General features: G+C 30.7%; 1 protein-coding gene across 1 annotated transcript in view; it reads right to left on the reverse strand.

The window, feature by feature from the left end:
• LOC118198914 (uncharacterized) overlaps positions 1 to 16,907 on the reverse strand; it is an 85,188-nt gene that overhangs the window by 4,677 nt on the left and 63,604 nt on the right. Inside the window, exons 19-24 of the mRNA XM_085810234.1 lie at positions 15,718 to 15,816; positions 12,487 to 12,504; positions 7,948 to 8,076; positions 7,760 to 7,807; positions 6,885 to 6,935; positions 132 to 179 (exon numbers count right to left, since the gene is read on the reverse strand). Coding sequence (XP_085666360.1) covers positions 132 to 179; positions 6,885 to 6,935; positions 7,760 to 7,807; positions 7,948 to 8,076; positions 12,487 to 12,504; positions 15,718 to 15,816 — 393 coding nt within the window. The remainder of the gene's footprint in view (positions 1 to 131; positions 180 to 6,884; positions 6,936 to 7,759; positions 7,808 to 7,947; positions 8,077 to 12,486; positions 12,505 to 15,717; positions 15,817 to 16,907) is intronic.

Raw genomic sequence — 16,907 nt, forward strand, 5'->3', positions numbered from 1 at the left:
ATAAATCAAATTGTTAATTTTCATTACAAATATTACCTAAAATACTACATTCTCTAGCATATAAGTAAACAATTTATATTAATGATAAAAATAAGAAATTAGTAAAAGAAACCACTCTTAAAATACCTTACCTAACAATAGCTGGCAGATGTGTATCTCTGATGCTTGATAATTTAGGCCTGAAATATGAAGGTGGTACTTTAAATGCATAATTGACTGAAGAAATGTACAATATGAAGGTAAAATACTGAATTTATTTAATTAAAGAGTTCATTAAAAAGTCAAGAACTTACTAAATAAAACATTAATTATTAGTTAATATGGCTAATTATGATATCTACATTTGCTTTCAGCCTCAAAAAAGGCATGTGATTTCTGTAATGCTATAGCAGATCTTAGCCATAAGAATTTTGCAGTAGTTTAGGCAATAAATTTTTCTTGAAATTATGAGATCCTATACTCAACTGAAAATCCCTACCTTACATCACCAAATATATATATAGCAGCACCATAAAAATTATGATTATTACAAAAGTTAAAGCAAATATAATTTTATAAAAGGACTCTGGCTATCCTATGTTATAAGAAATATAACTATGTTGATTAACTATATAACTATGTTGATTAACATATATATAAATGAATAAATATGAGGGTAGTTCAAAACCTAATCCAATTGTATGAATTGAAAAAAAATTGAATACAATTAAAAATTCTGTAAAATTATAACATTAAAATCATTAACAAGCAGAAAATCTTAAAAATCTAATAAAAATTAGTTTCTGTTTAAGCAAACTGAGGCCAAAAAACAAAATATATAAGCAGAAGGAAATAAATATATGAAAAAATAAAAACTTGATCTAAAAAACATAAAATAAAAATAAAAAGAAGGGTTAATTTTTAAAATCTGTAACATAGCAGTAAAAAAAAGGTTTTGAAATGAAAAAAAATATATATATATATTTCGATATGCCCAGTCGCAAATGGCCATTGTTAGCCTAATATATGCTAAGTAATGAAATAAGATTAACTACAAATTTTAAACTGTTAATAAGAATAAAAAAATTAAGAAAAAATTTCTTTCTAATACACACACACATATATATATATAAACACCACTTAATATTTTTAAATATCAGCAGCAAAATACTCTGCATACACAAAAACAAAATTATTATCATAAAGAGCTACATTTTACATCATTTTCTCTCTTTAACACAGTTGATTAAAATTTTTAATGTATTTTAAGGGAATTAAAAAAAGAAAAAAATGCTTTAATGCACAAATAAAATGTATCAGTTTTGTTAAATGTTGATTTTACATAATAAATGCAAATTAAAATTAATGATAATGGCATTAATTTCTATTAAAAATTAATATTCAGAAATTAAAATCAACATAATGTTAAAAATCACCATATATTAACAACTAATTTTGCTAACTTAAGTCCTAACTCTCCTTTAAATGGCTTAATACATCTGAGCACTTATCGTATGTCACATATCTTGATTTCATAGATCAGATATTCAGATGTTATAAAAACAATGCATTAAAAAATGATGCATTAAACCAAAAATTTAATTTAACAAATATTCTCTATTTGTATATAGCTAATATAAAATTAAAATTAATTACAAAATTTTAATTTCAAAAATAAAAAATAAAATTTGTTACTGCTGCAAACTAATTTACAATATCATTTAAATTCTAAGAGCATATGAAAATTAAATGCACATATCTAAAACCCTGAAAAATATATTATTCCAAAAAGCTAAATTGCATAAGTGAATAACTGTTGAGCAGGCAGAAGACAGGCTTATCAAGGGGAAGTTGCCTCCAAATTCAACTCAATTACTCAATTTGTATTCAGAAGTCAAACAACAAAAATCAGCGTTATACCTACAAAATTTTCACAGGACTAGTTTCGATGGTTTTACCGAACCATCATCTTCAGCTGCAAAACCGCAAATGAACAAGACAGGAAATAATGATTAGATAAGATAAGAAAGCCTGGACAAGAATAAGCAAGTGGCGCCATCTGTTGGCGAAACCAGAACTAAAACATAATTTCTCTAAAAGCCGAAGGCAAATTTGGATTGGAATTAGGATCGTTAACTAGAACAGAAAGATTTTTATGAATGTGAAATGCCTCTAGAAAATCCAGTTCTCCAATGGAAGATGTTTTTTGAATAATTTTGGCAGCAGAAAAATTGAAAGTGTGATTTTCGGACCAACAATGTTGAGCAACAGAAGACTTCTGTGTTTCCTTTTTTCTAACATATGCCTCATGTTCTTTGACGCGAAATTTTAAGGCTCTCCTAGTTTGGCCAATGTAAATTAAACCACACTGGCAAGGAATCCTATAAATACCCCAGGAATTCATATCCGGAATGGGGTCCTTGAGTATAGAAGTTGGAATTTTATTGATGGGAGAATAAACAACCCGAAAGTTAAACTTCTGCAAAATATGTGCAACTTTATAGCTAATTGATGGAAAGAAGGGAATGACAACAGAATTTTTATAATCTCCTAAAATAAGAGTGTGGCTTTTAGTGTGTTGAGATGAGAATTTTTTAACTGCTTGATTAATAATGTTGGGTGAAAAGCCCCTGTCAACAGCTATTGCTTTTAAATAATTTAGTTCTTCATCAAGGGCTAGTTTGGAGGAGCAAACTTGAAGAGCACGGAAAACATAGGAATAAAATGAAGCTAACTTTTGTTTAGTCGGATGACATGATTTAAAGTGTGGTGGAAGGCAAACCGATGAAGGTTTACGGTAAACTGTAGTACTGAAGTTGGATGTGTTACGTGTGACCAGAATGTCGAGAAACGGAAGAGAATTGCAAGTCTCAAGTTCAAAAGTGAACTGAATAGCAGGATCAATAGAATTCATTGTTGAAAGAACTTTATTTAAATCATCTTTATTACCTTCAAACAGGGTAAAAGTATCGTCTACGTAGCGGAACCATACCGGGAAATTTAAAGTTTCAAACAATTTTAATTCATAATAATCAGCTAGGATGGGATTGAGGGGGCTTCCCATGGCTAATCCCTCAGTTTGCTTGTAATATTTATTTTGGAAAACAAAATGTGTTTGTTTCAAACAGAGTTGAGTGAGAGAAATTAGCTCATCAATTTCGATGCAAGAGAAATGAAATTCGCGAAGTCTGGTTTCTAGACATCTTAATGCACCCTCCACTGGGACATTGGTGAATAATGATTTTACATCAAAAGAAACCATGAGTAAATTACTAGAAATGTTTTTAACCTTTTTTACAAACTCTATTGAATTTTTTATGGTGTAAATGTTATTGTCTAAGAGAGTGGAAAATCTAGAAACTAAATATTCAGCTAAAGGATACGAGGCAGTACCTAAATTTGATACAATAGGGCGGAAAGGAATACCACTTTTATGAATTTTGGGAAGAGCATATAATCTGGCACAATTCGCAACAGATGGGATAAGCGAATGTTTTAAGTTGCTTGAAATGATTTGCGAAGATTTGATCGCAGTTTTTATTTTGGATAAGTCCGAAGGTGAAGGATCTTTAGGGATCGGATTATATGGTCCTTCGTTTAAGAGTTTAGTGACACCATCGATGTAAGTGTTCTTATCCATGACGACTATCTGGCCGCCTTTGTCAGCCTTTGAAATGATAATATCCGGGTTAGAATGAATTTCGCGCATTGTAGCTCTTTCTCTCGCAGTTAGATTTGGTTTCAAAGGTTTATTATTGAATTTCACATTATGAGCGATAAGATGCCTAATCATTTCTTTCTGTGAATCTGAAACTTTACTGAACTTGAAAGCTTTTTCGATAGGAGCCAAAATCTTTGGAATCGAGGGTTTACAGGTTTGTGAGAAGTTAAAATTATATTTTAGAATTCTCTCTTGTTCTTCTGAAAGACTAACATTAGAAATATTAACTATTGGCTTGATGTTTACAATGGGAAGATTTTTTGAACTACTTGAAATGGAAGACCGCAAAAGAAGTTTTTCGAATTTAACTGCAAGGGTGTTTTTATGAAGGTTAACTGCATTCTCCGTTCTAGACCAAGACTTTTGTTCAAGGGCAGTGAATTTTGGATATGATTTAGCGAGTTCCAGATGAAGCTTATAGAGTTCATGTTCAATTTTGGACAATTGTTGACGTGTATCCCTTATCACGGACCGAAGTAAGGCAAGCTTGCAATTTAACAGAATTCTTGAAACGTGACTCGAAGGTTTTTGATTACATTTGATTTGAATAAAATTAGGGATCAATTTTTTACATTTACATTTAAGTAAAAAGTCAAGATGATTCAGGAATTTTTGCCGTTTCAGGCGTAATTTAGTGAAACGATTAACGGATGAAGGCATGATAAACAATGCAGAAAATCAAACCAAATTAACTGAGCAATAATAAAGTACACACAAAACAGCAGAAAAATCCCTCACTGAAATGAATAGAAAACAAAACGTTTGTAAGCAAAATGCATGAAATCAGACAAGCAAAGCACAATATCCAAATGTACAAAACATAAACACTTGAAAATTGCAAAAATGTACTCACCGAAACTCCTACAATCACAAAATGGCGGCCACACCACGTGCAAAAAAGAAAGCAAAACAAAAGCCTGTTTGGGGCTTCTATAATTAAGACACAATAACACGCCGAATAAATATTAATTCAGAAGTCAAACAACAAAAATCAGCGTTATACCTACAAAATTTTCACAGGACTAGTTTCGATGGTTTTACCGAACCATCATCTTCAGCTGCAAAACCGCAAATGAACAAGATAGGAAATAATGATTAGATAAGATAAGAAAGCCTGGACAAGAATAAGCAAGTGGCGCCATCTGTTGGCGAAACCAGAACTAAAACATAATTTCTCTAAAAGCCGAAGGCAAATTTGGATTGGAATTAGGATCGTTAACTAGAACAGAAAGATTTTTATGAATGTGAAATGCCTCTAGAAAATCCAGTTCTCCAAAGGAAGATGTTTTTTGAATAATTTTGGCAGCAGAAAAATTGAAAGTGTGATTTTCGGACCAACAATGTTGAGCAACAGAAGACTTCTGTGTTTCCTTTTTTCTAACATATGCCTCATGTTCCTTGACGCGAAATTTTAAGGCTCTCTTAGTTTGGCCAATGTAAACTAAACCACACTGGCAAGGAATCCTATAAATACCCCAGGAATTCATATTCGGAATGGGGTCCTTGAGTATGGAACTCGGAATTTTTTCGATGGGAGAATAAAAGACCCGAAAGTTAAATTTCGGCAAAATATGTGCAACTTTATAGCTAATTGATGGAAAGAAGGGAATGACAACAGAATTTTTATAATCTCCTAAAATAAGAGTGTGGCTTTTAGTGTGTTGAGATGAGAATTTTTTAACTGCTTGATTAATAATGTTGGGTGAAATTGACAGGGGCTTTTCACCCAACATTATTAATCAAGCAGTTAAAAAATTCTCATCTCAACACACTAAAAGCCACACTCTTATTTTAGGAGATTATAAAAATTCTGTTGTCATTCCCTTCTTTCCATCAATTAGCTATAAAGTTGCACATATTTTGCAGAAGTTTAACTTTCGAGTTGTTTATTCTCCCATCAATAAAATTCCAACTTCTATACTCAAGGACCCCATTCCGGATATGAATTCCTGGGGTATTTATAGGATTCCTTGCCAGTGTGGTTTAATTTACATTGGCCAAACTAGGAGAGCCTTAAAATTTCGCATCAAAGAACATGAGGCATATGTTAGAAAAAAGGAAACACAGAAGTCTTCTGTTGCTCAACATTGTTGGTCCGAAAATCACACTTTCAATTTTTCTGCTGCCAAAATTATTCAAAAAACATCTTCCATTGGAGAACTGGATTTTCTAGAGGCATTTCACATTCATAAAAATCTTTCTGTTCTAGTTAACGATCCTAATTCCAATCCAAATTTGCCTTCGGCTTTTAGAGAAATTATGTTTTAGTTCTGGTTTCGCCAACAGATGGCGCCACTTGCTTATTCTTGTCCAGGCTTTCTTATCTTATCTAATCATTATTTCCTGTCTTGTTCATTTGCGGTTTTGCAGCTGAAGATGATGGTTCGGTAAAACCATCGAAACTAGTCCTGTGAAAATTTTGTAGGTATAACGCTGATTTTTGTTGTTTGACTTCTGAATTAGTATTTATTCGGCGTGTTATTGTGTCTTAATTACTCAATTCGTGTTTCATCATCCATATAGGCAAGGGTAAAAGTAAAATTAAAAACCAAATGTTGTGAATTACTAAAAAAGAAATTTAAACAGTGGAATTTTGAGAAATTAGCAAGTAAATGACTAGAGTTAAAATAATTAAATGTCAATTAAAAGTAGAAAACCTAAGTAATTTAGAATCTCTTGCCTACTGAAACTTCCCCTACACGAATTATACATGTAAACCTGAAATAAACTATATACAATATATCAAAATATAATAATAATAATAATAATAATAATAATAGGAAGTTTTAATTTAACTTACATAGAACTATATATTTGAATTCCTGAGTTGGATTAGCATTTGCTAAACTAGGTGAAGTTGAGTAGTTTGTTACTGCTAACTGTATAAAAAAGAGGGCACTGACAATGCAAAGTTGAGTGTAAAGCTGTTACCTGTGACAGCTATTGTAAAAAACCTATGCTGTAAACTTTAATAATGTAAAATGTAAAATGCTTGTTTTTGTGCAAAAATGTTGCTAACTTTGAGGCATTGTTAAAAAGTAAAAATTGTGAACTGCTACTGTTTGTGAAAATAGATGTTGCAAACTACTAAAGATGTAAAAACTTTGAAATATCCAAAAATAATTTAATATTGAAATTTTGAAATATCAATATCAAAAATTGATATTGGTATGTGCAAACTTACTTATGAATAACAGGTTTCTTGAAGCCTTTTCTTGTTCTAGGCTCTTTAAGACTAAAAGCAAGAATAACATCAGATAAAAAGATGAAAAACTTCTAATTATAAATCATAATCTATAGATGTAATAAATTTTATTGAAATTTATTAAAAGAATGCAAAATTAATATATAAATATAAATGGCAAATGAAAAAATTTGTTTGTTTTTCTTTTCTAAATTTAATGAAAAATTTCAATTTAATGAAAAATGTTGAATTGTAAATTATAATCTGTCCATATATCTAATAAATTTTATTCAAATTTGTTGAAAGAATACAATATAAAATATATAGAGAAACAGCAAATAATAAAATGTGTTTTTCTTTTCTAAAAGTGCATTTGTAAAAATTAAAATTGTCATTTTATATTTTTTAATCCCCTCCACACATAATAATTCTTTAAATACATATCTTTACAACTTTTTTAAAAGAGGATTACTTATCCATTATACAATGGAAATTATACTTAACATGTTAAGTGATATTGTACTGAAAAGGTAATTTTATTTTGAATTTTAATTTTATTACCTATTTATATTATTTGAAATACTTATTGAATTGCCATCATTAAAAATACCCATATTAACTAAATTTTATACAGCTATTTCAGTTACATTACAATGTATAAATAATATTTAAACAGATGTATAAAAGCCTAAATACATATTTAAAATTTCAGAATAATTGTTGCTATATTTATGCTTAAAATAGTCTGCTGAGATCCATTGAAAAGAAAATTTGGTTATGCAAAAGACACTAGTAATATTTATATATAATAACAATAAATCTATTTCTGCAGTTTTAAATTACTACATTCATTAATTGAACTTAACAGTTCTTACCTTGAAATATCAGGTTTCTCCTTAGCTGGCTTAGAAATTTTTCCTTGTCTAATTTGCAGGTGGAATGAAAACAGTTAATAATTAATGTTAAGCATAATGAAATTTTAAACACCATTCAATTAAAAATTTAGGAAAGCAGATATTTTATCACTATATCTCACAAAGTATAATTTTGAATTAAAATTTACTTAGTTTCCAAATTTTGATCATCTGAACTATGTGAAACATCACTGGTGACATCTGTTTCTATATTTTCAGAATCATGTATGGTTCCTTTGTAAATACGATCATCAATGCCTTTAATCAATATTTCAGACCTATAAAAAGTTATTAACAAATCAAAAAGAATTATTAATTTGATTAACACATTCATAATAACTGAATATTTCAAGATATTATTCTTTATTACATTAGTCAGCAATAAACTTTACTATAAACCCTGCTAAAATAGCAGTCATGTTTACATTTAATGCAGATAAATGCTGCTTTGAATCTTTTTTAATTCAACTGGAGGTAATTTGACTTCATTTGTAAATGCAGTTCTATCTCTGGGTTCAGTAATATTGTTCAACACAAATGCTTTCTCACTTATGTAATCATCAATAATATATCACTAATAATTTCTTCAAATTAAGAAAAAGTTAATTTTACAGTAACTTAAACTTGAAGTAAACTTGAAACACATTATAGCGCCTTTTCCAAATAATAGCAAAGGTGCATAGTATAATTAAACTTTTAAGCAAATGCGTGAAAAAATTTATAGATTTACGTTTGAAAACTGCTGCCCTGCAAGCATATTGATAAGAAAGCCAAGCTGCCATAGCTTTGGGTCAGGATTTAAATTTTATAGATGGCATGGATGTTTATAAGTGTGTAATGCCCTTCAGCAGGAGATCACTTTAAATACTGTCAAGCAGCCAGTTCTCTCAAGAGGCCTGGTTATAGGGAATGAAGGGCAGGAAACCTTTATGTACTGGTATATTCCCTAAGTATACTCCTCCTTTCTCCATGGCTGTAATTCATTCACTCCCTTTTGTGTACCCTGGGCAATCAATATCCTTGGAGTTGAGATGGCTAAATGGAATGTGTTTGTCCATTAAAGATGAATGCACAAAGTTTCAAATGTTTAGCCATTTAAAAATTTTAGCTATAATTTGACTATTCTATTTGTCTTTTTATAAATCATTCTTCATATATTGCATGAAGATTTAATAGTGAGAAATCATTCAATTTGTTACATATGTTTTGGCTTGTTTAATGATGAATACCATATTTCTTCATGCATTCTCCCCACCTAATTTTTACTAATTTATCGTCCAAAAGTCTAGAAGGAAAAATAATGCAATTAATTTAATTTCCAAAGAATGTAGTTACAGTATGAATATATGAAATGAAAAGTATTTGTGCATTCATAAATTACAGGTAACTACCTACAATATTATTTCTTTAAAAGAAAAATCTAGATTCCAATAAGAATACACAGTAGCATTAGCATTGCAATATCTAGCAAGATAGCTTTCCTGTAATCTGAATGGTACCCGTTCTTATAGCTGTCTGCTGCTACTTAGGTCCCAGATCATCCATAAATAATTACAGAAGGCGAATTTGCAGCTTACTCAGCAAAATGGTAGACTGAATGTCTGTTCATGTTTGCTTCGCTTTGATTGGTTGGTTCATGTATTAAATGTTCAACAATAGAAGGGAAAAGTTCCGAGTGACATTGTTTGAAATTTGCAAAGGTTTGTTTTTGTTAGTAAGACTTAATAATCACTACATGGGTGAATCCATTTTAAAGGGATTTTATTCTCTGAAAGCACTGAAGAAGGGGAATACTATGTGAATATTTTTAAAATTTTGAGAAACTGGCACTAAAACACTATGGCGAAAAAAGCTATGTGATTATTTGTTGAAGTATGAGAGCTTAAGAAAACAGCCAGTATATAAAAACAGCATCAATACAAAAACACTATAAATAAGACCGATACTTTCAGCATTCCTTTACATAAAGTAATATGATTCTTATTTTAATATAAAATATGTGAAATATATACAGTACAAAGTCTTTAATCCGGACGTCCATAATCTGGAATGATCTATAACCCAGACCTCAAAGCTACAAACTTTCTGTGCATGCGTAAATGCATACTGAAAAAAAGTCTTTAATCCGGACTCGTCGGGACTTCGGTGATTCTGGATTATCGATTTTTCGGATTATAGATCATCAGTTTAAATCTGGTAAGATGGCATGCAGAAATTATAAAATTCAAAATATGAAACCGTAATTTATGAAATAAAGTACAATTATGATCTAAAGGGTATCAAAATTTACACAAAAAAAAAAAAAAAAAAGCTTAATATTTATTTGTTTACTTTATTAAATATATCTTTCAATGTAAGTTGTTTAAGTTGCTTCGCTTTATGTGATAATACTTTCTCTTTAATTCTATAAACACACATAATTTCTTGTTCAATTACAAAGTTCCGCTGTTCAAGTCCTATAATTGCTGTGTCGAGAATACCGACTAATTTGTCAATCAAAATTTTTTCGTTTTCAATAAACTCTGTGTCACTTTCTTCACTATCGAAAGCCAATTATAATGACGAGGAATTTGATTTAAATCATATCAAAGACGGAGTACATCGAGATGAAATACTACATTTAGTAAGGAATTATAAGCCAAATAAAATAAAAATATCTGCCCTGAAGATAAGAATAGTGCTGACAGATCAACTTCCAATTCATTGCGCGCCGCTATGTCCCCCTCCCCCGCAGAGCAGCGTGAAATTGATAAACAGATTTCAGAATGGTTAGAGAAACAAAGGATATGTCTTTATCCATTTTTTTGCAGCAGTTCCACTTTTTGTTTGATGGACATTGAAACATAGTTTCGCTTTGTACATCCTTCGGCAGCTCCAGCATCGGAAATTTTATTTGACATAATCGAAAGTTCAAGCTACTTTTATAAAATTGCTCTAACAGTCTGAAAAAAATAATAAGCCAGATCCAATTCGAAGATTAAGGAACAACGCAATTTGCAACATTAACTGAAATAGATAATTAGATAATTTTAGCTTAGCTTAATACCGTCCGTTATACGTTAAACGTGCATGCATAAACGTATTATACGCATGCGTAAAAGTATTATGCGCAAGCATAAACGCCTATGCGCATTCGTGAACGCATTATGTGTTGACGCATGTGCAGAAAGTTTATAGCTTTGAAGTCCGGATTAACGACTTTTGACTGTAATACCTTTACGCATGCACATTTAATGTACAACGGACCGTATAAGCTAGGCTAAAATTATCTAATTATTTATTTCAGGTAATGTTGCAGATTGTGTTGTTCCTTAATCTTCTAATTGGATCCAGCATATTATTTTTCGCAGACAGTTAGAGCAATTTTATAAAAAGTAAGCTTGAAATTTTGATTATGCCAAAAACAGTTTCCAATTCTGGAGCTGCCAAAGGATGTACAAAGCGAAAGCATGTTTCGAAATCAATCAAACAAAAAGTGGAATTGCTGCAAAAAATGGATAACGGCACATCTTTTGTTTCTCTAACCATTCCGAAATCTGTTTATCAATTTCACGCTGTTCTGCGGGGGGAGGGGGGGACGCCGCGGCACGCAATGAATTGGAAGTTGATCTGTCAGCACTGTCCTCATCTTCAGGGCAGATGTTTTTATTTTATTCGGCTGATAATTCCTTACTAAATGTAGTATTTCATCTCGATGTACTCCGTCTTTGATATGATTTAAATCAAATTCCTCGTCATTATAAATATCACGAAAACACATCAAATAGTTTTCTGGTTGCAATTTTCTAATTTCGACTATGCGTAATGTATGCTTTACACATGCGCGTTGAAAGAAATGTTTAATAAAGTAAACAAATAAATATTAAGCTTTTTTTTTTTGTAAATTTTGATACCCTTTAGATCACAATTCCTCTTTATTTCATAAATTATGGTTTCATATTTTTAATTTTATAATTTCTGCATGCCATCTTGATCCGGAATCCGGATTGATGATCTATAATCCGGAAAAACCCCTAATCCGGAATCGCCGAAGTCCCAACGAGTCCAAATTAAAGACTTTGTACTGTATGTTTTTCTGTGATGACCGATAATTATGCTATTCGCTGATTTTTTTATTTGTTATTTTTTAAAGTTTAAACAGGTCACTCACTGTACACAGAGACTAAGAAAATACAAAGGTAAATATTTTATTATGAATGTTTGTGCATTTTTAATTTAGTTAATTTGTTACTGTTTCATGAAATTTTAAGTGTTTAATTATGAATTCATTCAATGCATTTCATTTCTCTGTTTCATGTATTTTTTACTTTTTAATTATGGATGTATTTTGCAATTTTTATTTTTTAATTTATTCCTGTTTTATGTAATTTTTCAGTGCACTGCAATTTTTTAAAAAATGGTTACTGCTTTTCATGTGTTAGTCTGGCCAAAAAAATAGTCACCTTTATGGAAGTGCTAGGCAAACAAAGCAAGAGTACCATACTTGCATAAAATAACAAACCTAATTTAATATTTTGCTAAAATCATGTTACAAATTCTTAATTCTTTCTTCACATTTTCCCCACAAGATGTGCTATATTGCATAATATGAGAAATTTTATATCAGACATTTGCTTTCAAAGAAAATAATTTTACTTGTTATTAAAAAATTGCAGATATTTAAATAATAAAAAACTCATTATACACACCTCTTTCCTTGAGGTAACCTAAAATTAGACAAAAAAGTTTAATTCAGTTCACATGAAAAAAAAAAAAAAAAAACTCAATGAAGAAAATATAAGTTATGTCATAAATAACATAATTTAAAAAATTTGAAAAACTGAAAAAAATGCATCATATTAAGTTCTAAAAATGTGGCAATAATAATATTAACAGTATGAAAACATGTAGAATATACAATACTGTAAAACCAAACTTCTGTTAGTAGATACTCAAGTAAATTAACCCATTTTAAATATTATCAAGTATCAATACTGCATTTCAAATTAAACCACTTATAAAAATTTATTAAACCAAGCTACATTAAACTTCATGCTTCATTCAAGCTATATTAACAAAAATTTATGAATTTTTATCAAATTGATAGATTTATCTCAAATTATATAAATATTACAAAATATGTGATTTCATATAAATACAGTCAATTCCGCTTAATTGGGACACATCGGGACCAGGCATTTTGTCCCAATTGAGCAGATGTCCCAATTAAGCGAATTTCACAGTTTTTTAAATAAATTTATTTGGTTTTGGAAACTAAGGCCAATAACTGGTAATAAATTAAACAAATACATATTTTTTCAATAATTTTAATAAATGTAAATTACAAATGGGAAAATTATGTATTAATATTTATCTAAAATTCTAAATTAAAATTACAAAATTCAGTCAAGTGTAGTCTGTTTTTTGTTTTTGTAGTATTTCTTTTCTACAAAATCAGCGCAGATATTCAGTGCGGATGCAGGGCTCCCTTCATTTCCTTCCTGCATAAAATAATGCTGTAATGTGGCAATACATTTTTTTGCTTCCTGGTTAGTCACAGGCACAGGTGACTCATCATCATCATCGTCTTCTTCGTCTAATTTTCCATGTTTTGATTTAATACCTTCTATGACTGAATCCTCACAGTTTTCATTATCATTGTAACATGGTAAATTGTTATCTATTGTTGAAAATTCTTCATAGTTAATACAAATAGGAACTTGCAACATATCCTCATTTTCTTTGTTGCTTAAATTTTTGGAAATTTCTAGGGGTTTAAAGCCACAATTAGTAAAACAGTTCTGTATTGTAGTGGCTTTTATAGCTCGCCAACTATCAGCGACAAACTGTATTGCTTGCAAAAGGGAAATTTTTGAACTTATCTCTCTGGCTGTTGTGGAAGTCGTTAATAAATTTTCATCAATAGATTCTAATATGTAATTAACCAATTTCCCACGATACAAAGTCTTAAAATTTTTTATTACCCCCATGTCCATTGGTTGCATTAAAGATGTGGTATTAGGAGGAAGAAATTCCAGCTGTATATTTTGTAGATTGTCTAAATGAGGGTGTGCCGCACAATTGTCAACAATCAGCAAAATTTTGCTTTTTTTTATGTTGTAAATTTCGGTCCCAACTGGTAAGCCAATTTCGAAACATTTCAGAAGTCATCCACACATTTTTTGTTTGCATGGTACTCCACTGGTAAACCCTCCATGCTCAACCCCTTAAAGCATTGAGGTCTAGCACTTTTTCCTATGATCAGTAGCTTTCGTTTGTCAGTACCTGACATATTTGTACAGCATAACACAGTAATGCGGTCCATCGCCTTTTTATAACCAGTCAGTGCAATGTGTTTATAGCATAATGAACCGTCTGGCGTAGCACAGCCATCAGCCTCTATTATCGTGCTACGCCAGACGGTTTAATCAGCATTGTAAATGTCATCAGCACAAAAATTCTCTAAAAAAGAAGGAATTTTCATAGTTTTCCACTGTTTGGAACTTTCCTTGTCGGCACTGCCCTTTTCACCATGCGCTTTTTAAAATTTAATGTTGTGTCTTGTTTGCCATCACGATATCCACCCGTCAGTTGCTTTGAAATCATTGTGGCCCAGTTTTTTAGCTAACTCCTCTGACTTTGCCTTCAATATCAGGGCATTGATATTTATGCCTCTGCCACTAACAATAGAAAACCATTGATCTAGTGCTTCTTCGACGTCTGGATCCTTCCCCTCACATTTCCTTTTGGATGTTCCTGCTTGTCCTTCTTGTAAAACCAATTCCTCATGAAGTTGACTTTCTTGTCGTAAGACACGTGATATGGTAGATTTTGGTACTCCAGTTATCTCAGCGAGCCGGCGATAACTTGTATTAGGTGGCTGGCTTTTTATTTTATCTAGCAAAGCAATTTTGCTAGAAAGTGTCAAATAATTTCTTGGCATTTTGGCAAGGGTTAAATATTTGAACAATAAGTTTATGCACTGTTCATGCGTGATGTGTATTGTGAGTGAATAAATATGCAACAATCGAAACAGTCGTCATGTACGAGGTGTAATGGTAACTGAATAAGAACGCCCTTGTGCTCGCCTGTGATGCAATGCATACACAATCAGCTGTAAGGCAACGCATGTGCAATAAGCTGTAAGGCAACGCATGCGCAATAAGCTGTAAGACAACGCTCCGTAACTAACTCGTAATATGTACTGTGATCTTAAATTTACTGTCCCAATTAAACATATAAATTTTCTATTAGCTTCTTAGTTTGGTATCTGTTCTTTGAGATTAGTCCCAAATAAGTGGCTGTACCGATTAAGCGGTGTCCCAATTAAGCAGAATTGACTGTATTACAAAAGACTGAAATTGCATAGAAAACTGATAGAATGAGCTAAGCAGAATATTTAACACAAGTTAAAAATTCAAGACTATTTTGGTATTTTTTGCTTTGGAGGAGTACTGTCTTAATACAAATTAGTACTGTCTTATTTTGATTGCAGTTTCTGGTTAAGCTATAATATGCAGGAAGAAATGATAAAGATCTGAGATAACATCAAATGAATTTTATGATTTAGTACTTCTCAGAAGAAAAAATTCAAAGAGCTTAACCAAAGGTTGAAAATATTCATGTATTGCATGGATTGAGAATGCTGAAGTATTTTTTTTTACAGCTACGTCATATCTAAAAAATTTTCACACACAAAAATATTGCAGATTTTATACATTTTTCACATAGTTCTTCCTTGGCTATTGTTCTGAGTTATTTGAAATAAAAAGAATTTGCTTTGTGTGATGTTACAATTTACAGTGTTAAAAGTGATGAATAAATTGTAGGAAATCTTGAGCATATTAAAAACTTTTTGCTGAATTCTTATTATTCTTTAATTTTAGCTAATTACAGAATCAATTCAGTTAATGACAGAACATAAAACAACTTCAACTTACATAACTTTGGTAAATGCAAGCCCTTTTTGCTGAGGCATTGTTTTGGTATGCTCTCCATCGATTGCTCGGACAGTTTTTGTAGAAAAATAGGCAGAAACTCTAAATAAAAAATACAATAAAATAATTTATGTTTCAGATCAGAGAGAGAAGCGTGAAAAAAAGAAAAGCAGAGGAATGAAAATTCTGAAATGTAAATAATGCTAATTTTGAAACCCAAATAAAAATATTTGAGATGTATGCATTGAAATTATAAGTAACCTATTAGTGTTCATAAATGAGTAACACTTGGACACTGAGGACTGACAGAATTTTTCACATTAGAGTGTGATTCTAAAATTCATTCTAAAATACACTTAGGGTGTGTTTTCCAGTAGCATAAAATTGTCATGTTATGCAACGTATACTCTCCCTTCTTCCAACATGCTTTCATGGTGTAACGGTAGCACACTCAGCATGTATTCAAGAGGTCCAGGTTAGAGTCCCAGCGAGGGCATTCCTTATTTTTCATATCTCCTGCATAAAATAACACTAATAACTCTAAGTTGTTCGCATGAGAAACACTTTGTGTGCTCCATTATTCTATTTAGGAACACTAAAGCAATTAGCACATTAAGTGTGTAACATGCTGGTCACTCTAATGTTTGCATCTTATGAAGGTTGATTTTCAACTTTCTAGCATTTCATAAATAATAATCGAATTTTACCGATTTTAAATTTTGTTTTTGAAGCTAAAAAATTTATATGTTTGATTAAGTAAAAGTTTTGAATTTTTCCCTATGACAAAAATCAAGCTGGTACACTCATTTTCAAATAGAAAATGATATTATTTATCTTATATTAAAAGACAAGGGAAGGGATAGTTATTGCAGATGTTTTTTTTAGAAGAAAAACAAGTATTAAGGGGTTGACAGTTAACTGCTTCAAAGTAGCTAGTTTCTCAAACATCTATAATATGTTTAGTTCTTTACCTATAAAACATGAATAACGTTATGGATAAAAAAACTTAAATTATTAAATATTGTACAAAACACAGAAAAAACTTAAAAGTTTGAGAAAAAGCTTAAATGAAACTTTCTTGTCAATAAATTATATTGACTAGGTTCAGAAGCTATGCAGACATAGTTTTGCTACTTTTTTATATACAACGATCTTATGTTCATAACAAAGTTATAAGCAACAATCCTATGTTC

The sequence above is a fragment of the Stegodyphus dumicola genome, chromosome 2, assembly GCF_044657685.1.
Source record: "Stegodyphus dumicola isolate Sdum_Otavi_A_Nest chromosome 2, ASM4465768v1".
Classification (NCBI taxonomy): domain Eukaryota; kingdom Metazoa; phylum Arthropoda; class Arachnida; order Araneae; family Eresidae; genus Stegodyphus; species Stegodyphus dumicola.